The sequence below is a fragment of the Vidua chalybeata genome, chromosome 15 (assembly GCF_026979565.1).
Source record: "Vidua chalybeata isolate OUT-0048 chromosome 15, bVidCha1 merged haplotype, whole genome shotgun sequence".
Classification (NCBI taxonomy): Eukaryota; Metazoa; Chordata; class Aves; order Passeriformes; family Viduidae; genus Vidua; species Vidua chalybeata.
In genome coordinates, this window is record NC_071544.1 from 18,621,625 (window position 1) to 18,645,931 (window position 24,307).

The 24,307-nt window shown below is 40.9% G+C and overlaps 1 protein-coding gene across 2 annotated transcripts in view; it reads left to right on the plus strand.

Moving 5' to 3' along the window:
* The window catches only part of KDM3B (lysine demethylase 3B), a 48,304-nt gene that overhangs the window by 12,702 nt on the left and 11,295 nt on the right, over positions 1-24,307 (plus strand). Inside the window, exons 8-16 of one of the 2 annotated variants that reach the window (XM_053956593.1) lie at positions 1,170-2,412; positions 2,783-2,984; positions 4,389-4,603; positions 5,659-5,811; positions 6,761-6,868; positions 11,240-11,367; positions 12,049-12,328; positions 13,272-13,528; positions 17,144-17,410. In XM_053956593.1, coding sequence (XP_053812568.1) covers positions 1,170-2,412; positions 2,783-2,984; positions 4,389-4,603; positions 5,659-5,811; positions 6,761-6,868; positions 11,240-11,367; positions 12,049-12,328; positions 13,272-13,528; positions 17,144-17,410 — 2,853 coding nt within the window. The remainder of the gene's footprint in view (positions 1-1,169; positions 2,413-2,782; positions 2,985-4,388; positions 4,604-5,658; positions 5,812-6,760; positions 6,869-11,239; positions 11,368-12,048; positions 12,329-13,271; positions 13,529-17,143; positions 17,411-24,307) is intronic. The other variant, XM_053956594.1, reaches the window with a different exon arrangement.

Here is a 24,307-nt window from a genome sequence, read left to right on the forward strand (position 1 = left end):
TTTTGAGGGAGGGAACCTGACATAAAGCAGTAAGAGTGTTGTAGATAGTTCACATATGTTACTGTTTCAGACTGTCTAACTATATCATGGCGTGACTTGGTCCTTGAGTTTCCATTCACATTCATGTTCTTTTAAAAACTATTAGAACACAGTTTTCTAAAAATATTTTTATCTCTAAAAAGAAATATCTGAATTTCTAATATCTGGAAGAATTGTTAATAGGTTTTTAAAGTTATTACAGCTGTAGATTGGTAATGAGCTAAACATTAGTATGCAGTAAAGTAGGTGTGCAGGGACACTAGTGACCAGTAGGATGTGTTGCACAGAGTCTGTGGTTGTATTTAACCTGATCTTGAAATAAAATTGTGTTAATGATGAGCAGATTTCTAAGTGGAAACTCAAAGAAAAGGAGTAGAGCTGATCTAAATGTTTCTATGAGGAATTAGTCACAGTATATAATCAGTTACAGTAAGACTGTCAGTAGTGGAAAATCTGAACAAGTACCAATTGAGAGGAGAGCAAGTGAATATTCCATATCACAGTTATGGTTCTAGTAGAAATCTGCCATTCACAAAACTTTCCTGTATTTAATGGTCATAAAAATTAAGCCTTAAACCTCTACTGAGTTCCCTGGAAGGCTCCATGTCCTAGGCATCTGTCTACCTGTCAGCAGATGTGGGTTGTGGGGACTGGGAATAGTTTGTCTGCTAACTGCTAGGAGCTTGCTTTGTTTTGTTAACTTGCAAACTAAGATACTTCTTTCAGGGGTGCTACTTAAGTCGGTGAAGCTTATCAGAATGCTCTTGGGGGAGGGCGAAAGATTGGAGGGTATTCAAAAGCAGTTTCAATTAAGGTTCCCTTTTTGTTGATTTGAATTCAAATGATCAGCAGTTTTACTAACTTGCTTTTCTATGAATTAGTTTATGTCTGGTGCCTCACCTTTGTTCTAAAGTGTGATAAGACATTAAGTATTAGTTTTCTCTGTGTGTCTTCAATTTCAATAGCTTGTGGGTAGGAATCTTGAAAGAAGTTTCTTCATTGTAAGTCTGCTGGAAATTTTTATTCCTGATGGGTAAGGAAAATGCTAATTGTACAACAAGATGAACTAAAGTAGTCTTGATTTAAATAACAATCTTATAATAGCCTAATGCTTACTAATTTTGTTTCAGAATTCCCGAAATTCACTTTTGGCTTCTCCTGGATTTGGAGTCTCTCTCCCAAGTGCTTCCCAGTCCTTGGTATTTGGAGCTGGAAGGAGCCAATCAAATGGACTGATGGCTTCAGAAAGCAAACCTTCTGGATTTCCTTTTGGCTGTGGTACTGGACAAGAGGCTCAGAAAGATTCTGATTCGTCCAAGAACTTGTTTTTTCAGTGCATGTCCCAGAATCTTCCTTCCAGTAGCTATTTCACAGTCATTTCAGAGAGCTTGACTGAAGATGTCTCTAGTCGAGAATCATTCAAGCAGTGTACAGAGAGTGTGGGTGCTGGGACTTGTAAAGGTAAAATTCTTTCAGTGGACAGTAAGCCAGGAACCCAGTCTGGTAGTTCTGCAGAGCGGAAGCTGCCTGTGGAATCCATGCCTACCCTTACTCCAGCCTTTTCACGAAGTCTGTTGAATACTCGTCCCCCTGATAGCCATGAAAACCTATTTTTACAGCCCCCAAAGCTATCACGAGAGGAACCCTCAAACCCTTTCCTGGCATTTGCTGAGAAAGCAGAACTCAGTCCTTTCAGTGGCTTTGCATCTTCATCTCAGACAGGGGTTTGTGCTCCGTCAACACCTGTGGGTCATAAGGCCACTTCTGGCTGGCCGGAATCGCTCACCTGTACAGACTCTTTAGCTAAGAAGAAAACCTTGTTTATAACAACTGACTCCTCAAAGATGATCTCTAGTGTTTGTGGTTCAACAGCTGCCGCTGGTGTTCAAAGCCCTTCCACTGTAGGGAATGGCCGTTCCAGCTCACCGAGCAGCAGCCTGACACAGCCTATAGAGATGCCCACGCTCTCCTCCAGTCCAACAGAAGAAAAACCAGCTGTTGGGCCTGGGCAGCAGGACAATCCTCTTCTGAAAACTTTTTCTAATGTGTTTGGCAGACATCCACCTACCCTTTTCTCTTCACAGGCAGAGTTTCCACAGGAGAAGAAAGCCCCTTTTGAAGCTGTGAAAAGGTTCTCGCTAGATGAGCGGAGCTTAACATCTAAACAGGACTCCGACTCCAGTACAAATAGTGATCTGTCAGATTTGAGTGACTCTGAAGACCAATTGCAGGCTAAGGCTTGTATGAAGGGTATCCCAGATCATTTGATGGCGAAGCTAGGCCACAATGTGGAGCGCAATGCAGAATTACTGCTGGGTAAAGGAAAGGGGAAGCAAGCCCCAAAGGGCCGGCCCCGCACAGCTCCCCTAAAAGGTGATGACTTGAATGCAGATGATGTTTTGGAAGCACAAGGAGGTGGGATACTGGGTTATCTCCTGTGAAATGAACTATATAAACTAGCCACAGTTGTAGACCTCATTCATATTCAGTAGGTAGCACACAGGCTACCTAGTGTACAAGGCTGAAGCTTAATGCTTTTCGTATGTGAATTTGGTGTTCACTTTGATAAATGTTTAAGCCTGTGTCTCAGGACAGAAGTGTGGTATGCTGTAGGCTTGAACAGACTTACTGGTTTCACATGGGTATGAGCATACAGATCTCTGAAAAGATGATTGTTGGAGCCAGTATCCTTTTGCTGTTGCAGTTAACTAATAGATTTTTACTTCTTCTTTGCCTCACCCAGTTGGCCAGTCTGTGCTGAAAGATATGAGTAAGGTGAGGAAGCTGAAGCAGTCAGGTGAGCCTTTTCTCCAGGATGGCTCTTGCATCAATGTAGCTCCACATCTGCACAAGTGTCGGGAGTGCCGTCTGGAGCGGTACCGCAAATTTAAGGAGCAAGAGCAGGATGACTCAACTGTGGCATGTCGCTTCTTCCATTTCCGGAGGTGCTCAAATTCTTCCTTTCTTCATATGTAGTCTATGTACAGAGCTTGGGCCATGTCCAAGCACAAAGTAATTATGTTTTACTTATTAAATGTGCTTGGGTACAATAATGAAGGTTTTGAGTTTCTTGCATTTCCCTGCATCATCTATGGGGAATTCCCTCACTGGGCCAGAAAGAGCTGCTTTTCAAAGATAAAGCTGTAAGATACTAAGTGAGCCTCTGGGTACAGGCTCAGGAAACTGAATTTGCTTTATTGGGTAGAATTTTACTTCTGGGTGGCAATTTGTATACAATAACTCTCCCTCCTTCATAAAGTATGCAGAACAAAGGCAAAATTGTAATCCACTCAACAAGTAACTAAATATTGCCAGCATGAGGCTAATGTTTGACCATATTCTGTTGAGTACAGGACTAATTTTTAGGAGTAGAACACTATGTCTGTGTTCCCTCTGTGTTATGTATGTGTCTTACACTTCTTCGATCTGTTGTGGTTTTTTTCATCTTCCTTAACTACCTATTCTAGCAAGCGCTACACATCTTTTTCCAAAAGTAGTTAGTTGACTTTCTGGCATGTAAAGGATGAAATGAATTTTTAGTATGTTTCACCCATCCAGTAAGCATAGTGCTTTTTTTCCTAAACTTCTTAAAATTAATCTAGCTTGAGGTTAAAGATAAGATGGTTTCTGCTTAAAAATGAAGTTGCCTTCTATATTGACAGGAGACGCTTAGGGTTCTGTCATACATTTTTATATCTTTTACCACACAAGGATTAGGGGGGTCAACAGCTTCTGGTAAAACAGTAGTGATTCATCTATGTGGAGACCAGCGCGACAAGGATTTTTGCATATATCGTCATGTGAGCTATTGGAAGAGTTGCCAAGTGCTGGCAGCCCTAGCCAGAACTCAAATACCGTTTCCTCAAAAGTGGGGAAAAACTTCCTCATGAATTAAAATTGAGAATGACAGCCTTAGCCAGAACTCAAATACTGTTTTCTCAAAAGTTGGGAAAAACTTCCTCATGAATTAAAATTGACAATGACAGCCATTCAGAATTTTGCCGGCAGCATCATGCAGCAGGTCAAATTGAATTTTGTCATCTCTTTCTATTAATGAGATAGAAAAGTGGGATTTAGCAAGCTGTAGCAATTTCTTTTAGGTGGAATTTCCCACCAGTGTTTACTAGGACCTTGGGATTCATTCTAATGGGTGTTGTAGCTACAACTTTGTATGCCTTATTCTCTATGTTACTGGGATTTGCATAATAAGTGTACTGTCTGTAAAATACAGCACTCTAGCTGAAGTCTTTTCTCCCCCTTTCTGGGTTTATGTTCTGATATGGATGTCATTATAAGTTAATTAAAGGTGGTTGAGCAGTTTCTCAGTTACTCCATCCTATTTCCTGCAGGCTGGTATTTACCCGGAAAGGTATACTACGAGTAGAAGGTTTCTTGAACCCACAGCAGAGTGATCCTGATGCCATGAGCCTATGGATTCCTTCTTCCTCCCCTGCAGAGGGGATCGATCTGGAAACTTCCAAATATATCCTGGCCAATGTTGGGGACCAGTTCTGCCAGCTTGTTATGTCAGAGAAGGAGGCAATGATGATGGTGGAGCCACATCGTAAGTTGGGCTTTTGTAATGATTTTTTCCCCCACCCTTTCTGTATAATGCATGTGCTATATAGTGGAATAGAATTGAAAATGCCTTAAATTTTTTTGTTGAAATGCTTGTCCTGCTCTTCCAAAGAGAGGCTATATTCACCTCTTGGGTGAGGGGTGTAACTGAGGGACCAGAATTTGAGACTTTCTTTTGGATCAGTGCAACATTACCACCAAGGAAGCCAATGGTAACTTTCCCAGACATTAAATTATTTTTTCAATAACCTAATGCAGCAATCAGCTGGTTCATGCTCCTAAGAAAATAGAAATAAGCCCAAGCACCTACCACACTGACTGTGTTTTAATGAACAGATTTTCTGATGTATTCCTATCCTTTTATGCTCCAGGGACCTCATGTAAAAGCTCAGGATTTTCTAGGGAGGGAGCAGTACCTTAATTCAACCCTCAAGGACATAGCTGAGCATCTAGTTGCCAACTTTTCATTTCAAGGGGAAAGGATTTAGGGGGAAAAAAAAAAAAAAGGTAGACAGTTTAGCATATCACATGGAGATAACTGACTATCTAATTTTTTTCCCTTTAGTTTCTGGAACGTACAAGGGCTGTCATTTGGAGAACTCCTTCCTTGGCAAATAAGTTGGTTTAGAATCTGAATAGTTGACAGAGATCTGATTAGTAAAACTAAATACACATTCTTTATGGTTTTATATGTTGATGTCAGTATTTCATAAAACTAGCAGAAGATTTGTGATTTTGCTGTAAGTTCCATTAGTGCTTCATTAAATTCAATTATTACAGAACACAGTAAGGTGCTGCATTTCCTTGTAGTGTGCATTTTGATACCTGACCTTACCTATTCTTAGAAATGGTATTTTCACTAGTGTCACTGGACTAGCAACTCAGAGAATGGGGTTATGAATATAAAAAGTATGTGTTTCTATACTCTCCCTTCAGGTCATGTTGCTATGAATTTATCAATGTTGCTGTGATATTCTCAAATTAGGTGGGAGAAATGCAAAATGTCAAAGCAATAATTCGTAGTATGCCTTCTCTCTATAGAGAAGGTGGCATGGAAGCGAGCAGTACGTGGTGTGAGGGAGATGTGTGATGTATGTGAGACAACACTCTTCAATATTCATTGGGTTTGTCGGAAGTGTGGTTTTGGTGTCTGTCTGGACTGTTACCGGCTGAGGAAGAATCGTCCACGTAGTGGTGAGTACTCAGCATTTTTCTCCCACTGTCATCTTTGAACTGAGTATAGTCAGGGAGTAGTTTCTGGGAAGTTGCAGGAGGTTTTGCTGGGAGAGTTACCGAGTATCAGCTTGGAAGGCTGCATGTTTGGAACTTGTCGTACATGCTGCTGTTCCATTCTTCATTTCCTTATGTACCTGTGTTTTATCTATTTGCTTATAGATAAAGCCTGCTCTGCTCTGTTCCTAATAACATCTCACAGCATTTCTATTGGGAATGTGTATTTTCATAGAGGCGCTAGCATTGCGCCAGTGTCAAACCATGACAGCTTAAGATGGGATTATTAAAATCACAGCATCAAGAGAACTGCTGTCTTTGGCAAGGAGTTAGATTTTTTTTTTTTTTAATTCTGTGACACACCAGGACTTCAGGAAGAAGTTCAGTAAGTTCAATTTTAAGAAGCAGTGGCACAAGAAAGTAGATTCCTGGCTGGGTTTTTTTTGTGTCCTCTACTGTATTGAGACCACTTTGGAAGCATGGATGCAAACAAATGGCAATCTCACTGAGATTAATTAGTGACAGTTACATTATTGTATTGAGCAGATGTATAAAATACTGGATGTTAATAAGTGTGAATACTGCTGTCTATTCATTATGATAACTTAGAAAAGCATAATGAAAACAAAAGTATCATCTTTTAAAAATTGGGGCTAGAAGCCAATATTTTTAGGTGGTTGAAAATAAACTGCTAGAGATGACTGAGGGGAAATTACTGTGGTAGCTGTATAATCTGAAGAGGCAGAAGTTGCTGTATATCCAGTCCTAATGGTCGGTCTGTATTTATAGTTTATTTCTGAGATCACCAGGTTAATTTCCTGCACTGTAAAGAATCTAAATAAACAATATTCATGCATAAATATTCTGTATTATAAAGTTTTAGTATAAAATCTATTTTTTTACTTTATTCCAGAGACAGAGGAGATGGGTGATGAAGAAGTTTTCTCATGGCTGAAGTGTGCAAAGGGTCAGTCTCATGAACCAGAGAATCTCATGCCAACACAGATCATCCCTGGTACAGGTAATGCTTGAAACACGAAAGGAAAAATAGCAAATTTTGTATTAATTCTGAGCAATCAAATGGAAAAAATATAAAGATAGGTGATGTTCTAGCTGATACCACTACTAGCATGGATTTAGAGGACAATACCACTTGCTACAGCAGAAGGGTTGAAGGGAAGGTAACCCAGGTAAGAACACGCTGTGGATTTGAAGTGTGCATCCTTCTAGTATTAGCTGTGACTTATTGTGCTTAACTGTTTTTAAATTGTATTTTAAGTAAATTTGTTTAACGAGCAAGAAAGAGTTTTTTGGGGACGCTTTGGGATTTTTTTCTTCTTCTCTGGTGACAGGGAGGGAAACTAAATGGTCCATGCTGATTATTTACTTGACTATTTACATAACTGGTCCTAAAAATCACAGAATCATAACATGGTTTGGTTTTGTAGCAACCTTTAAAGATCAACTAGTCCAACCCCCATGCCATGGGCAGGGACTACCTTCCACTAGACCAGGTTGCTGCAAGCCCCATTCAACCTGGCCTTGAACACTTGAAGGCATGGGGCAAGCACAGCTTCTCTGGACAATCTATGCCAGTGCCTTGCCACCCTCACAGGAAATAATTTTTTCCTATCATACCCTCTTTCAGTTTAAAAACGTTGTTCCATATCCTGTCCCTAGAGACCCTGGAAAAAAGTCTCCCTCAGTGCTTATCATCCCCCCTGATGTACTGAAAAGGCACAACAAGGTCTCCACAGAGCATTCTCTTCTCCAGGCCCAACCAGCCTTTCTTCATAGGAGAGGAGTTCTAGCCCTCTCATAATTTTCATGGCCTCGTCTGAACCTGCTTGAACAGGTCCATGTCTGTCATGTACTGGGCACTCCCCAGAGTTGGAGCACTGAACTCCGGATGGGGAGGTGGGCTGGGGCAGAGGGGAAGAATCGCCTCTCAGCCTGCTGGCTATGCTTCTTTTTATGTAGCCCAGGCTGCAGGATGGCTTTCTGGGCTGCAAGTGCATTTTACAGAGTCATATCTAGTTTTCCCCCTAGCCATGTATCCAAGTCCTTTGCTGCAGGGCTGCTCTCAATCCATTCATTCCCCCACTGTGTACTGATATTGAGGGTTGTCCCAACCAGATGTGGGACCTTGCAGTTGTACTTGTTGCGCTTAATGAGGCTTGGGTGGGCCCATTCCTTAGGCTTGTCAAGGATGTGTGGGAATCAGCTGCACACCTTAGCTTGGTGTCATCCACAAGTTTGTTGAGGGCATGCTGAATCTCACTCTCAGTGTCATTGATGAAGACCCAAAATAGTATTGGTCCCAGTAAGGACCTTTGAGGGACACCTCCTGTTGCTGTTCTCCATTTGGGCATAGAGACATTGACAGAAACTTTTGGATGTGATCATCCAGCCTCTTCCTTACCCATGGAATAGTCCATTCATTAAACTGTATCTCTCCAATTTAATGACAAGAATGTTGTGAGGTACTATATTGAAGGCCTTACAGAAGTATAGGTAGATTGCAGCTGTTTGTCTTTCATTGTTTAATGATGCAGTCACTTCATTGAAGAAAGCCACTAGATTAGTCAAGTGTGATTTGCCCTTGGTGAAGCTATGCTGGTTGTCTCTAATCTCCTCTGACTTCCATATGTCTTCTAGGAGAATCTGCTACCTGATCTTACCTGGGTACTGTGGTGAGGCTGGGTCAGTAATTCTCAGGTTCCTCGTTTTGACCTATTTTAAAAATGGGCATGATGTTTCCCGGATCCCAGTCCCTAGGGACTTCATCAGACTGCCAGGACTTTCCAAGTGTGACAGAGAGTGACTTGGCAACTACATCAGCCCAATCTCTCAGGACCCTGGGATGCATCTCTACCAGGTTTCATGGATTTTTATATGTTCCAGTTCCTCAGGTGCAGCCCCACCTCAGCTACTGTCTGCAGTTTTGCGCATCTCAGTACAAGAAGGATATCAAACCGTGAGAGTGTGTCCAGAGCAGGGTGACCAAGATGGGGAAAGGTGTCAAGGACAGGGCTTAGGAGGAGCAGCTGAGGTCATTTGTTCGGCTTGGAGAAAAGGCTGAGGGGTGACCTCATCACAGTCTAGAGCTTCCTCAAGGAGTCAGCAGACATGGAGGTGCTGATCTCCTCTCTCTGGTGACCAGCAGTAGGACACATGGAAATGGAAGGAAGCTGCATCAGGGGAGGTTCAGACTCTGCTTCACTGAGAGGGTAGTTGGGCACTGGAACAGACTTTCCAGTGCCCATCTGGAAAGGGAAGTGGTCAGGGCACCAAGCCTGTCAGGTTCAAGGAGTGTCTGGATGATGCTCTTAGTTCTATGGTTTAGTGTTAGGTGCTCCTGTGAGGAGCAGGGAGTTGTTCTCAGTGGTCCTCGTGGTCCTATTCCTGCTTGAGATTCTGTATGGTCTTCCAACGAGAGGAGGAACTTTACTCCCCCAGTTTCTGCTTTGAGGTTCAGGGACTTGAGAGAGGTGAGAAGAGGGAATACAACGGAAAACTGATGGGAAATAAAAATGTTGAGTATGTCAGCTTTCTCTGTGTCAGCTGTCACTTGCTCGGAGATCTTATTTAGTACAGATGGTGTGTGCAAACAGGGAAACATAATTTTCTTTAATCTTCTTTTTCTGGCCAGGATAACTGTTGAAACTCATATTATTCTATGCATCCTTTGTCAAATCCATTTTCGTCTGTGCGTTAGGTTTCCTGATGCCATCTCTGCACATCCAGGCAGCATCCAGGATTATGTGTCCCTGGTTCTACTGCCTCTACCTTTCATTCTTAGATTTTAGTTTGATCAGGAGGTTCTTCTTGACCCGTGTTCTTCCCTTGCCTTCCTTATTTAATTTTTTACATGAGGGAATTGAGAGCGCTCACACTCCAAGAAAAATGTTCTTAAAGAGCTGCAAGCTCTGTTCTGTTCTTTGTCCCTGAGGGCAGTTTCCCAAAGCGTCCCATACACTAATTCCTTAAGCAAATGAAAGTCTGCTCTCCTAAAATTCAGTGTTCTGACATCCCTCAAGGTTGTGAATTCCACCAAATGAAAGTCTGCTCTCCTAAAATTCAGTGTTCTGACATCCCTCAAGGTTGTGAATTCCACCAAGACCTGATCACTGCAGCCCAGGGTGCCGCCAGTCTTGACATGTCTGATTAGTTCTTTCATATTGGTATATGACAGGTGCAGTAATGCTTCTCTTGTGGTTGGTCTCTCTATATCATGGATTAAGTTATCCTCACTCCAGAATTGTCCTTAATTGCTTGCAGCTTGCTGTGTTGCTTTCCCAGCAGACATCAAGGTGATTGAGTTTCGCTAATCATCATGTGAGCATGATGCTTCCTGTAGTTGAAGTAAGAACACTTTTTCAACAGGCTCCCTTTGGCTGGGTGGACTGGAGTAAACCCCAGCAGTGAGGTTTTCTTTGTTGGCTTCGTCCCTCATTTTTGCCCATAAGTTCTTGATCTGTTCATCACTGTTTTTCAAGGATAGTTTTGTGTGGTCACTATGTTGTTCTACATGGAGAGCACCTCCCCACAGTTCACCAGTTCTACAATTAATTGTATTATGCTTCAGCGATAAAGATTAGATTGTCACTTTCTAGTTGCACAATGACTTCTGGCTCCTCCTGCTCATCACCCAAGCTGCATGCATTAGTACGAAGAGGCCCTCCAGCTGGGCTATCAACCTTACCCCTCTTGACAGGAACATGCCCAAATTCCTGTGAGTTATTTCACAGGTGTTTCCCTGCTGCTTCCTAATATGTTGGTAGCCCCTAGCTCTTGCCTATTGCTCAAATCTGCATCTCCTTTCTCCACTAAATCTAGTTTTAAAGTTCTCCATAAAAGTCTGGTCAACTTGTTGGCAGAGGCTTTCTTGCTCTGCTTGGGCAGTTGAATCCCATCTGTTCCCAAGAGACCTGACTTCTCGGAAGTAGAAGGCAAAACTTTTGAATATGGCACTGTCCACACCGCCAGGTATTCACCTGGTCAATTCATTACATCTGTCTGTGTACCAAGAGGATAGAGGTGAACACCTGTGCTCCAGATCCTTTCAGCATTGCTTCAAGGGTTATATAGCTTCTTGTGGTGGTTCAAAATCACCTCATTGCAGTATCGTTGGACCCTATGTGGAATAGTAGAAGCAGATGATAATCTGTAGGATTTGCCAGGTTTGACAACCTCTCAGTGACATTGAGAAGGCAGCATTAGCACTGTTTGCCACACTCTACTGTTCAGGGACAATGTCTTGTTATATAGCATGTGACCTTAAAGATACTTTGCAGTAATTCTAAAAAAAACCCACCTCTTTGAAGATATAGTTTAGGCCTTTTTTTAGATTTCTTTGCATGTGATATTAAAGGCCTAACTTTATTTACAGCTCTTTACAATATTGGAGACATGGTTCATGCAGCACGAGGCAAATGGGGTATTAAAGCCAATTGTCCATGTATTAACAGACAGAACAAATCGGTGTTGAGACCAGCTGTCACTAATGGAATATCACAGGTATGTAATTTGAAGCTGAAATTACCTTGTTTGACATTTACGTTTTTAAGATCTATTAAGATGTTAGATCCTTTAAGCTAATCTATTGTGAAACAGGAATTTTGCTTTCTCCTCTTGCTTTGTACTCTGAGGGTTTTAGTTTAGCGAAAGTGTTCTGGGTCGCTTTTTGGGGACATGAACTGCATCTGTTATCCACCAAGTTAGATATTATTTGAGCTAATACTCTTATGTAGAAACTGGGGAGGAAGCCATTTATATTGATGCTGTATTTTAAAACAAACCACTATGAGTATCTTGCAACATGTGTTTTTATTTTGTTGTGCTACCTGAAGGAATCTAGAGCAGTTCTGTAACTATCTACACAACAAATCCTCCTGTAATAAAAAAAAACAGAAAGAAAGAAAAGGAAAGAAATCAAAAAGTTTGGGCTTATGTTAAAAGATGACTAAAAGGTGACATGGTAAGAATTCATACCACAGTGCAAAGGTGAATACACGCAGATAAAGAAGCTCTTGTATTCTGCTTCTACCTAAGCATAAATGAATTTTACTGTGTGCTTATAGCAAATGGAAAAAGAAAAACAACAGACAAAACCAAATGCATTGGATATTGAAAATGTCTTCCAAGTTGAACTCTTCCCTTTATTCAACATGTAGAGGTTTTTTATATTTTTTGTTTTAGCTTCCAACTGTAAATACTAGTGCATCAGTCTCTGGAAATGAGAATGCCTTTTCCACTGGAGCAGGGACAGCAGGAGCGGGGCAAGTAGAAATGGACACTGTACCAAAATCTGAAGCAACTGACAGTAGGATAGAAGAATCTGCAAAAGCAGAGACATTACCAACCAATAACACTGGGGAAGTAAAGACTAACAGACCACTTTGTCCAGAAACAGCTCCATCGTCAGCTTTACACTGGCTTGCAGATTTAGCAACGCAAAAAGCGAAAGAGGAAACAAAAGGTGAGCAGAAGAAATGCCCTCTGGGGTTGCAATTAAAAGATAAATGATAACATACTATTTGATTGCTATACTTCGTGAGTGTCTAGCCCTAAATAGAAAGAAAAAGGTAAGTTTTCTTCCTTTGCATCTTAGAACCAGTTTTTTTCTACAGGCTTAGAAAAATGCAAAGCTGGAAAGATGATACAGCTGCAGACATTACTGTCTCACAGTTTATTTCTGTGCATTGTGTATTTATTTTCTCAGAAGCTGATATCCTGATGTAAAATGATAGTAATTAATTTCAGATGCTGCTTTGCCACTTTTTAACTGTTGAAGTAAATACAGCTCTTTTTTTGTGCTATGTGAAGAGTGCATTTCCAAGGAACTGAGACTAGAGTCCAATTGGAGAGTTAGATGAAAGCTTAGAGCAACTTTAATACTCAGTAGCTGGAGTGAATACACTTCCTAGAAGTCAGAGGTAGTATGACTAACACAGGATTTATTCCTTCCATATGTCTAGAAGGGACTACTTTACATGTTGATGTTAAATGTTGGTGACTCATTTGCAAATTTTGCAGGTCTTAGTCACAGTAATATTTTGACTACCATTAAAATTTGAAATATTTAATATCAAAACATTAATTCAGAAAATCAGGGAAATGTTTTTTAACTGAATCCATTAAAAATTGTTTTTACATGTGTCAGATCTTTTTGGATCAGATCTATTGTGCTGTTCAAAACCTTAGCAACATATGAAGGGCAAAATCTGTGTGAAGTATCTTTGATGCTCATTGAGGTGCCTCGTTCACTGTTACAGTGATAATTTACCATTACCACAAGATTCTGTTAATATCCTATTTAATGCAAGAGCAAATAATTTCAGAAAACTTTGTGATCATTTTAACTTTGCCTCTTGGGGATTTTTTTCTCTCCCCTCCCTGTAATGTTTATATTTATCTTGCAGAATCAGGATCACTGAGATCAGTGCTTAATAAAGAATCCCATTCACCCTTTGGATTAGATTCCTTCAACTCCAGTACAAAGGTTTCCCCGCTAACCCCAAAGCTGTTTAATAGCCTCTTGTTGGGCCCAGTGACATCTAGCAACAAAGCTGAAGGCTCCAGCCTCAGAGATCTGCTACACACAGGGCCAGGAAAGCTTCCTCAGGTCCCATCAGACACAGGAATCCCCTTTCCTCCAGTCTTTTCTGCAGCTTCTACGGTAAATAATTTTGTATTCCTTCAATGATATCTGTTCTAGGGAAGAATTTTCATCTACATGTTTTTATAGTATTCTACTCTTGAATGTTGAAACAAATGTAATGCCTTACCAAAACTCACCACCCCACAGATTTGTAGAGAATTTTCATGCTAATTTTTAGTTTTAGTTTACTATTGCTCAGGAGTGGCTATTCTCTTCAAGAGACCAAGAAAGTGGGTTAAATACGGCCTATAACTTGTTTAGTTGATAATCAGCATCCCTGCAAAGTTCACTTTAAATGTCACATCTTTAAAAATACTGTAAGAGCATACCACAGAAAAAAAGACAAAAATTTAAGCATAAACCAGTTCCTTAAATTTATGTATACTTGAAAGGCATTTGAGCTAGAGTATACTTGGGCAGGATCTGCTGCTCCAGCTGCATCACTACAAATCTACGGGTCCTGATGGGATTAATCCAAGAATCTTCAGAGAGCTGCTGATGTCATCACAAAGCCTCTCTCAATGAGTTTCATGCGGTCTTGGGAATCTGGATGGCCCCAGCTGTCTGGAAGCTGGCAAACATTGTCCTGATTTCCTAAAAGGGCAAAGAGCAGTATCATGGAAAGCATGGCATGTCAATCTCACTTAACTGTCCAGTAAAATAATGGAAAATACTATTCTGGGAAGTATTTGAAAACATCTGGAGTACAACACAGTCATTGGTCACTGCCAGCATGGCTTTGTGTGGGTGAAAGTCCTACTTGTTGAATGTGATTTCCTTCTATGAAAGGGCCACCTCATTCATCTGGGAAAGCCAGTAGATGTAATCTTTCTGGAAGTACATTTTTGATGGTGTCTCTCTCAATAGCCTTCTGGACAAAATGTCCAGCAGACAGCTGAATAGCCACATTTGGACAACATGCTCAGGCACAGGGTGTGTCCTGTGCAGGGCCAGGAGCTGGACTCGATGATTCTGATGGGTTGCTTCCAACTCAGCATATTCTATGGTTCTGTGATTCTGTGAGTTTAAGGTGTAGTTGCTATTTCTGAATGCCTTTTCTGGAATAAGGATACTTTAATCCATTTTGGAAGAAATAACTTTGAAAAAAAACATGAACAAATCAATGCTATTTGGAGTGGTTAGAAGCATTTAGGTTGAGGAAAAGGATAAATTTTCTGGAATTTATCGGTGCTTAGCTCTTTTTGGTGAATACTTTCTCCAAAAGCTTAGGCAGATAGAGTAAGAAGGAAGATGAAATGGCTTGTTTCATAGCGGATTTTTTTTTTTTTAACTCTCTGCCAGGCTGGCTGGCTGGCACCTTGATAATAGTTCATGTTTGTTGGTTTTGGGAGAGGGAACTGTACATGAAAATATAATGCTGCTACAGGAAAGTGAATCCAAGAATACTTCTGCCTCTCATCACTGAGTACAGGCGAAGAAATTGTGGTTACTTGTTTTAAAGCAACTTAATTCCTTCAAGGCTTGAGATAGCGTTTCTGAACTTGTATCCCTGTCCTGGCAACTCTATGCATTGTCTCACCACATCTAATCAGATGTGTTGTGTAATGTGTTTTTTCACTTTTCTGACTTCTGATCTTCACTGAGTAATTTAGATTTAAAGAACTTATGGAGAACTCCGGTCCATCTCCTGACTTGAATGTCTGGATGCTTCATATAGAATGAACAAAACATATCTGAGAAACTACAGGTGTGTTACTCAAATTGAGAGAAGCAGTTTGCTGCTCATGGAGAGAATCATCTTGATCTTTCTGGAGCATTGATAGTCTGTTGTGAAGAATAATAAGCATGGTCTTTAATAATTAATACCATGACTTTAATAATAATTAAGACCAAGACTTTAATAATAATTAAGCTGTGTATTACCTTATCTTACAGCCTCTAGAGAGTCAGAGTAATGGTACATTTTTAAGACCATCCAAAGCAGATGATGTTATGATCTAGTCTTATTTGGGTAAGATGGGCTGTAGAAAACGAACATAATTCCAGGCAGCAGTACAGAATGGAATCAGACTAGCAGTGGGGTAGTGCCTCTTAAAGGAGCCCGGGGTCCTGGAGGACAACAAGCTGCACCTGGGCCAGCACTGCACACCTGCAGCTGCAAAAGCAAACAGTCCTGAGCTGTTTCAGGAAGCATACAGCTGCAGCACATCAAGGAATGTGGTTATTTCATTCAGCCCCTGTCGGGCTACACCTAGAACACTGTTTCAGTTTTGATTTCCCTGGGTGAAGAATGACAGTGAAAAATTGCATGGGATCCAGTGAAGGGCCATATAGAATGATTAAAGCATTAGAGAGCTTGACACATTCGAAACGGTTCTAGAAAATGGTTCTCTTCATCCTAGAGAAGAGAATGCTTTGGGGATCTGATAAATCTTACCATTTCTAAAAGGTGTTGGTTGTAGGGAATATGGAGTTACTCCTTTCATAAAGATGCATGGTTAATAGGGCAAGGGGCAATACCAGTTTCTTTCAGGAGAAATTCTATCTGTATATAAGGAAAAATTCTCCCTTTGCATTCAAAGAGTGGAATAGGCTGCCTTGAGAAGTGAATTAATCTCCTTCCCTGTGAAGTTAAAGTTTGGCATGACCCAGCCCGGGGGAACAAAACCTAATTTCAACAGAAATTTACACCAGATGATCTCTAGAACTTCTCTTGGACCTAGACTCTTCTACAATTCCATAAGTATTTTTTACTGAATTAATATATTCAGTAATGAATAATGTTATGTTTTAGATTGATAGCTCTATGTATGGTGAATTTTTTATCTATTGAACCTTAGTTTTTAAGAAGATGGGAGTTTTTGGGAGGGGGGAGAGAGTGGTGTTGATTGGTTTGTTATGTTTTTTTTGTTTTTCACTTGAATGAGAAGTTTTTTTCTACCAGAAATCTATCACACCCCTGCCCCCTCCCTCAAATGTGTGACTAAAGGTCCAATAATTGTTTATCTTCTGTTGAATATATGATATCTATTTAGTGTCTTAAGTATTTTGCTATAAAGAAGGCCTATAGGCAGGCTTTTTATTTTTTTACAGTTAAAACGAAATTTAAGATTGTGTTGATAACCTGTTATGAATTTTAAACACCACTTGAGTTTTAAATGTCCCTTGAGGAGCATGGCAGCCAGAACCAGAGAGTCTCTCTGCTAGTGGTTCCACTAACATACAGGATGCACTTTCTTCTCTCCCTATCGGTGTTTACTTAGTGTTCACATAGCTATCAGCTTATGTGTCCCAAGGTTGAATTCACTTCCTTAGTAATGGGATGAGGAAAATGGGGAAATAGAGTCGAGATATTAATGAAGTTGGGAAAAAGATGAACTATTTTTAATATCAAAGTAGCTGAATTTAGATCATTAAAGTTTTCTATTTTATGTCTGCATAATTTTTTTCAAGGTAGCCTTTAGCTGGATATTTTAACTTCTACCATTGTAAAACAGAGCCATAGCCATTTCTGTTCTTACTTGGATACATGTCTGTCTCTGAGCCAGTTTGTTTCTGATGCATGTTTCCTGGTAGCAAGGTGTCTGTGACTAAAGTCTGAAGGAGAGCAGATACATGTTAATACTTATACTGTTGCAAGACTAAATGTACCTCTGGATTTACGTCTTCTAGGGGGTCAAAGGTAAAGCCAGCCTGCCAAACTTCTTGGACCATATCATTGCTTCTGTGGTGGAAAATAAGAAGACGTCTGATGGTGCAAAACGAGCTAGTAATTTAGCTGACACACAGAGGGAGGTGAAGGAAATGGTAATGGGATTAAATGTGCTGGATCCACACACTTCCCACTCTTGGCTGTGTGACGGTAGACTTCTTTGCCTTCATGATCCCAGCAACAAAAACAACTGGAAGATCTTCAGGGAATGCTGGAAACAAGGCCAGGTGGGTGATAAGTATCCAGCCCTTGCTGCTTACAAGTGTCCTGAAATTGCAGTCTGTATGTTGTTAAAAACAGTCTATTCAAACTTTGGCTCCTGAGTGAATATGGTGAATGAATATTTCAACTTTATAGCTTTATAAAGAGGGGACACAGCAGCCCTGTTCACTCTATGCTATATTTACTTAGGCCCGTGTGCTCTTGCATGTTGAGCTTTTCTCAGCTTACCATCATGAGCGTGTTTGCTTTGACAGCCCTTTTAGTTGTAGTGTGCTTTGTGCTGAACCTCCTCTGCTCTACTACAGCCCAGTAGTGAATCCACTCTGATTTCCTGAGTGCTCCTTAGCATCTACCCCACGCTTGATGCTTTATAGCCTCAGGAAAAGATCCATTTCCTTCCAACTGCAGCATGTACGAGAGCGAAAATGCTGCATGCAGTAGTCTACTGAATTTTGGATGTACTTGATACAGTGTCTCACCCTGAGCCCTACAGCCAATGGGAACCCATGTATTGTTCTGGACTCAGCAACTCATGCATGGAGCACTCCCGTGGATTGTCCGAGGTGCCATCAAGCAGTTAGGCTTTCAGTACCTTACACCTGCTCTCAGCATAGCCCCTTTTTCAGATGTCAGTCTGTAGTGCTGCAGCTTAGACTTCTCCAGAGAGTCATTAAGATCAGCCTGGTCAGACAACCTGAATCTTAAAAAATTGATGAGTAATTGCTGCTGCAAAGGAAGTGCACCCACAGCTCTAAGAGAAGATATTGGCCATTGCTGTTCAAACTGTATTCTTGGCACTTGGTCCTGCAGCTGCCTCTGACACAGTTACCTTCACTAACTACTCAGAATTCATGCCATTAGTGCTAGACCATTAGGGCCCTCATCATCTGGGGGAGTTCTGGAGAAGTGCTTGTTATCAGTTAGTTTGTTGTTACAGTGCTGATGCGCTTGGCAGTCGTATTCCATACTTATTTGTGATTTTTCACAAGACACTGAGGTGTGATGCAGGAACAGGCTGCATATACCTCTTTTGGCACTCAGAGTCTACTCCTGACAGAAGTAGAGTACTTTTCATTTAAATGTAGCCTGCCCCATGGAACTGTACATTCTCTGGGTTGCCTGGGCCCAAGCACAGCTAGCACATAGCCGTGAGAACTGCAAAGATGGCTGTTGTGCCACCAGCTGCATTCGTGTTCAGGATTCCTCTGGCCAGCTCCTAACAGTTGGAGGAAGGTACTGTGCAGCACACCCTCACTTGTCTGACTAGAAACTTCACTGCCAGCTTCCCGCTAAGTGCAGTTGCTTTCCTGTCCTGACTTTTTTGGGGTGCATAGGAATCTCTGTTCTTTTTTTTTTTTTTTTTCTTTTTTTTTATTTTTTCATCCTGTTACATTTTTCTGATTTACGAGGGATTTCAGATCATTCTTTTGCAGTGCTGTGATGTCCATCATCTGCTTTTCTTTGCTAAGAGCTTCTTAGTTTCTGGTTAGCATACTTCAATAATTTTCTCAACACTTTCTGTCAGGAAATACTACTGTCTCTCCTAGGAGAATCCTAAATATCTTGGGAATGCCTAGAAAAAATGTGCTTGTCAGTTTCGTTGCCAATGAGACTGGTTAATCACCATGAACAAGATGCTGCTTGTGACCGTGGGGTTCTTGACTGGTGATGAGTCTTGAGACTGCATATGGAGTCTAGAGATGTGATTACAGATCTTGTGTCTGATGTGTAGCTTGCAGTGTGCAGCGCCATCCAAGTTGGTGCACACCCTAAGGCTCTGGCTAAGCTGCTGTGCTCGTGTACTCTTTGTGACACACTATTTTAGGCTTTGCCCCAAGGTTTGCTATTGATGCTTTTGGATCATTTTATAATTCAGAGGACCCCTTGAATAGGGACAGACTGGGCAAGTCCTTTGCTCATTCAGCAATTCTCAAGGTGGTGTTGCAGTCATTGGAGTTTCCTGTTGAAATGTGAAAAGGAATCAAACGACCTCCCTTGTTCCTGCATAAGAGAGAGCATGTGACCCAGGCAGGTGTTACTGTCTCAACAAGGTTATTTTAAACAGAATTTCTTCAAGCAGAGACTCTGAAGAAACTGTGCTCTGTCACTGTTCTTCTTTGGCTTATATCCTCCTGTACAACTCAGCTGCACCTTTAAAAGTGAAGTGAAAGAACATTAACTCTACCTCCATTCCCCAAATCCTCTTCCTGTTTTATGTTTTGGAAAAGGTTATTTGGAAAAAAACCCTTATCCACCCTCCCCAGCACAATAAATGGACACTGGACACTAGGTCTGTGCCATATGAAGATGTTGGATATGGTGGCATCCCAAATTGTTAAAAGAGAAAATTCTTTTCCCTTAATGCTTAGATAATAAATGGCACTCTTTCAGTGTCACTCAAAAAGAGCAACAATTTTTGAGTCCTTCATTGTAGAAATGGTCAGAAATAAGTTAAACTTTGTCTTATCCCAGGGTTCACTGAGACCGTAAGAGTAATTCTTGAAGTTGTTTTTAAAGAGCTTTTTGCTCTCCTGAAAATGGTTGTTGCTCATCTGGGTATACTATTAGGATTCTCATCCTATAGCAACTTGACATTTTCTGAATTTTCATGCTAAGATTTCTCTTTTTTGAGACACTGAAAATATGGTATGGTACTGGCGCTTTTTTGGGGGTTTTGTTTTTGTTTTTGGGGTTTTTTTTGTGAGGTTTTTTTTTTTTTTTTTGTGGTTTGTTTTTTTGGGGGGGGTTGTTTTTGGTTTTTTGGGTTGTTTGTGGGGTTTTTTGGGGTTTTTTTTGTTTTTTTTTTGTTTGGTTTGGGTTTTTGTTTGTTTGTTTTGGTTTTGGGGTTTGTTTGTTTTGTTTGTTTTGTTTTTGGGGTTGTTTGTTTGTTTTGTTTGTTTGGTTTGTTTTGTTTTTGGGGGTGTTTTTTTGTGGTTTTTGTTATTGTTATCTCCCTGTAGTTTGAGAGCAGATTTGGCAGGCGATGTCTGCCAGGCAAGTCCTTTGTCATTTTATCTTGGAGCCCTAGCTGTGTTATTCCCTAGAGAGAATGTTTTCTTTCTTCCGTGGCAAATTTGCTGCTTAATAGCCAGAGGATTTCTACTAAGTTAAGTAGTTTGGTTGTTTTGGGGTTTCTTTTAATTGCTATTTACAAGTGGTCAAGTGAATACAGTAGGGATCAAAATGTCGTTATTTTTCTGTACTGAAGACAGCTGGTTTAGCCATCAGCTTAAAGTCTACCAGGCAATGCTTTCTACACATCCTTTGAAAGGTACTGTTATTTTACTCATATATGATCCCTAGTGTTTGTTGTAGAATATGCTTAAACTTTTTTATTGCCTTAATGTTACCATTTTTGCTGGGATGAGTATATTCAGATTGCCTTAATGTTACCGTTTTTGCCGGGATGAGTATATTCAGATTGCTTTAATGTTACTATTTTTGCTGGGATGAGTATATTCAGATTTGAGATTGCTGCATTTGCTTTGTTATCTTAGGGAGGTTTGCTGCTTGCAAAGGTGTCACATTTGGGACATAGTAGGAAGACTGCCAAAGCTTATCTCTCCCTCAAACATGTGCCCTCTGCTGCTTTTCCATATTGGCACACAGAGTACTACTGGGGAGACCGGGACAGTATTAAAAGTGACTGTATGGCTCTGGAAGTGTTAATCAAGGCCATGGAGTACTCATGGTTTTCTTCCTCCTGCCAGTGAAGTGTAGGGAAGTGGACAGATCCTGCATGTCAACCATAGTTTGCACTTTTAGTTTGGTTTTAACCAAGAGTGTTTTGTGATCATGGGAACCTCTTTGAGGATTGAGGATTGCATGGAAGAGATAGGATCCATTTAAGCAAAAAAAAAAAAAAGCGTCTTTGTCAACAGGCTGGCCAACCTTGTGAGGAATGCTATAAGCAGGAGCAAGGAAGGGAGAGTATGACCAGTGATCAAGGAAGGAATTGATTGATTTGGCAAGCAAATAGTATGAGGTGATGTGAACAGGAGTAATTCTGTGCTCAAGAAACCAATGATGAAAGATATCCACCTCAAGTATATGCATGTAAGTAAGGATCTGTGTGCATCACAGCATTGTGAAGAAAGCTCTCATGCTATTTCTGGGAAATCAACATGACTAGATGTCTTTCTGAAGTACTTGTACACTCATGCATGCAGCACATTGAACGAAGAGGAGGAATTAGTGTGCAATTGCACATTGGTATGACAAAGTGGTGGGATAGCTCATGCAGCTGTAGTATGGGAAGGAATAGGTAGAGGCTGTTCAGGAAGGACAACACAGGAATGACAGGCCAGGAAAATAAGCAGGGAACATTGCTGGTTTTGTGAGGAACAGCCTAGAATGCTTGAAATTGTGTAGGAGCTGATGGTGAGCCATCCAAGAACTTAGGAGCCAGGATTATTGACCAGCATAACATGGACAGCATTATGGCAAGTATCTGCCATATCACCCTGATATCTGCTGGAGCAACAACACAACAGGTCCTGAAGTTTTCTGAAGTGCATTGATGTCAATGTTCTGAGACAGCTGATCAAAGAAACAGCTAGGGAAGGGCGCTTGTTTTGGACCTCGTGCTTTCACACAAGGAAGAAGTGGTGGTTAATGTGGAGATAGGGGGCACCTTTGGCTGCAGGGGCTATTAGATGGTGGTGTTCAGGTCGAGATTCTGAGAGGAGGGAGCAAAGCAAAAAATCATGATCACAAATCTGGGCTTTGGGAGAGCAGGCTTTTGCCTTTTCAGATACTTGCTTGGAAGAATCCCATGGGGATATGGTAATGAAGAAAAGAGGAGCTCAGGAATACTGGTTCAATCATGCTTAACCTGCCTTATAGCCTTCTGTGATGATATGACTGTCTTGGTACATTAAGGGAAAGTAGTGGATGTTTTTTGTATTAAATTTTATAAAGGCTTTTTTACACTGTCATAATGTCATCAAAGTGAAGTGACTTGGTAAGTGAGCAGTGTGATGGACTTAAAACTGACTGAAATGCCATGTATGAGAGCACTGTCACTAGTGGTATATCATAGGGGGTCACTTTTGCACTGAGTAGTACTTGTCATGTCATTAGTGACCTAGATGGGATGAGGTTCATACACCCTTAGCAAGTTTACAGGCAATACAAAACTAGGAGGAATGACTCATACAGCAGATGGTTCTGCTGCTATTCAGAGGGTCTGAACAGGCTGAAGAATTGGACTGAGAAGAATCTGGTGATGTTCAGCAAGGGAAAATGTAATGTCCTGTACATCAGGGAAGAATAACATCCTACAGCAGTTGCTGAGAAGCAACCATTTGGAAGGTAGTTTTGCCTAGAAGGATCTTGGGGTCCCAGTGGGCAAGGGAGTGACCATGAGCCAAGAATGCGTCCTCACAACAAAGAGAGTTGTCAGCAAGTCAAAGGAAGTGATGGTTCTACTTACTGTGTTCAGTTCTGGGCTCCCCAATTCAAAGGAGTTGCAGACTTACTAGAGGAAGCCCAGCAAAGGGTCACAAAGATGATGAAGGGACTAGAACATCACTTAGATGAAGAGAGGCTGAGCAAGCTGGGACTGTTCAGTCTAGAGAAAAGAAGGCTCAGGAGAGTGTGGAGAGGAAATCTTAAGAAGAGGGAGCCAGGCTCTTCTTGTCAGTGCCCACTGACAGGAGAAGTGGGAGTGGGTGCAGGAAGTTCAGCCTCAACACAAGAAAATACTCTTTTTTGGTGTGAGGGTAGTAATTTCCAATCTAAATGTTTCTGTGGGGTTTTTTGCTTTTTTCATTCCCCCAAAATTTACAGGAGTAAAGTAAACAACCCTTTTTGTTTTCTTAAATCTCACTCTTCCAGAGTTGAGGTTTCATTGCTGCCTTCTAGAATTTAATGGCTATGTTGTATTGTATTTGAAAACCAAGGCCATTTCTGTTATCCCCAGACTTGGGATTTTTACATTCATTTCCTTTCTGAGTCAGTAGTCCTCACTTAGGGACTAAAATCAAAACTAGGCCTTTTAGAGGCCATTGGACAACACAAAAGAAGCAGCAGTTGGTTACTGGAGTGTGTTTAAGCAGGATAACTCTGAAGTTGCTTGTATATAGCTCTGTAGGTATCTTTGCCTAGTGCACTGATACTACATCTAGGGACCTGTGTGCTTCTCAGGGTTGTGCTGAGCTCTTCATGTGAATAAACCAAGACCACCATCAGATCATTGGTAATGTATAGGGCACAGCTTGGAATTAATTCAAACCTGCATAGCCATGGGAACTGCCATCTGAACAGAGGTAGCAGTTATAAAAGCTGAAGCTTTTCAGGTGGGAATAGTCCATGTGCAAGTTCACTTCATACCCTCTTTGTTTTCTCTCAAATTTAGTAATTCTCTTTTGAGATGGCAGGGTGAGAGGAACTGAAAAGGTTTTGGCAGAGTTGGGAGGATTGTCTGGTATACCTTTCCCAATTGTTGTCAGTTTAGCAAATGCTTTGAGATTAATTAAATTAATTCAATTAATTAAAGCATTTTAAATGCTTTTATGGGGAGAGGCCACTGAAATATCTGTTTGGAGTATATGTACATCATTAGCCTAAGCATCTTAAAACTCCTTTTGCAAGTGAACAGCCTTTTTTCCACTACTTGGTTTTGTCCTACAGAGTTAATGTTGATCTGTGATTATACATAAATAACAAGTGAAATAGTTAAACAATTCATATTAAAATACAAAAATTCCACATGAGAAGGCTTTAGTACAAATGCTGTTTCTAGTGGTAGTTGCATGTGTGCTTAAGAAAAAGGACAGCTGGTGGGATTCTACACCTACTCTACTGCCACAGGTGGATTGACCCTGTCTGGCTGCCAGACCCCTCTACCCAGCTGCTTTCTCACTCCCCCTTCTCAACAGAACATGGGCAGAAAATCAGGT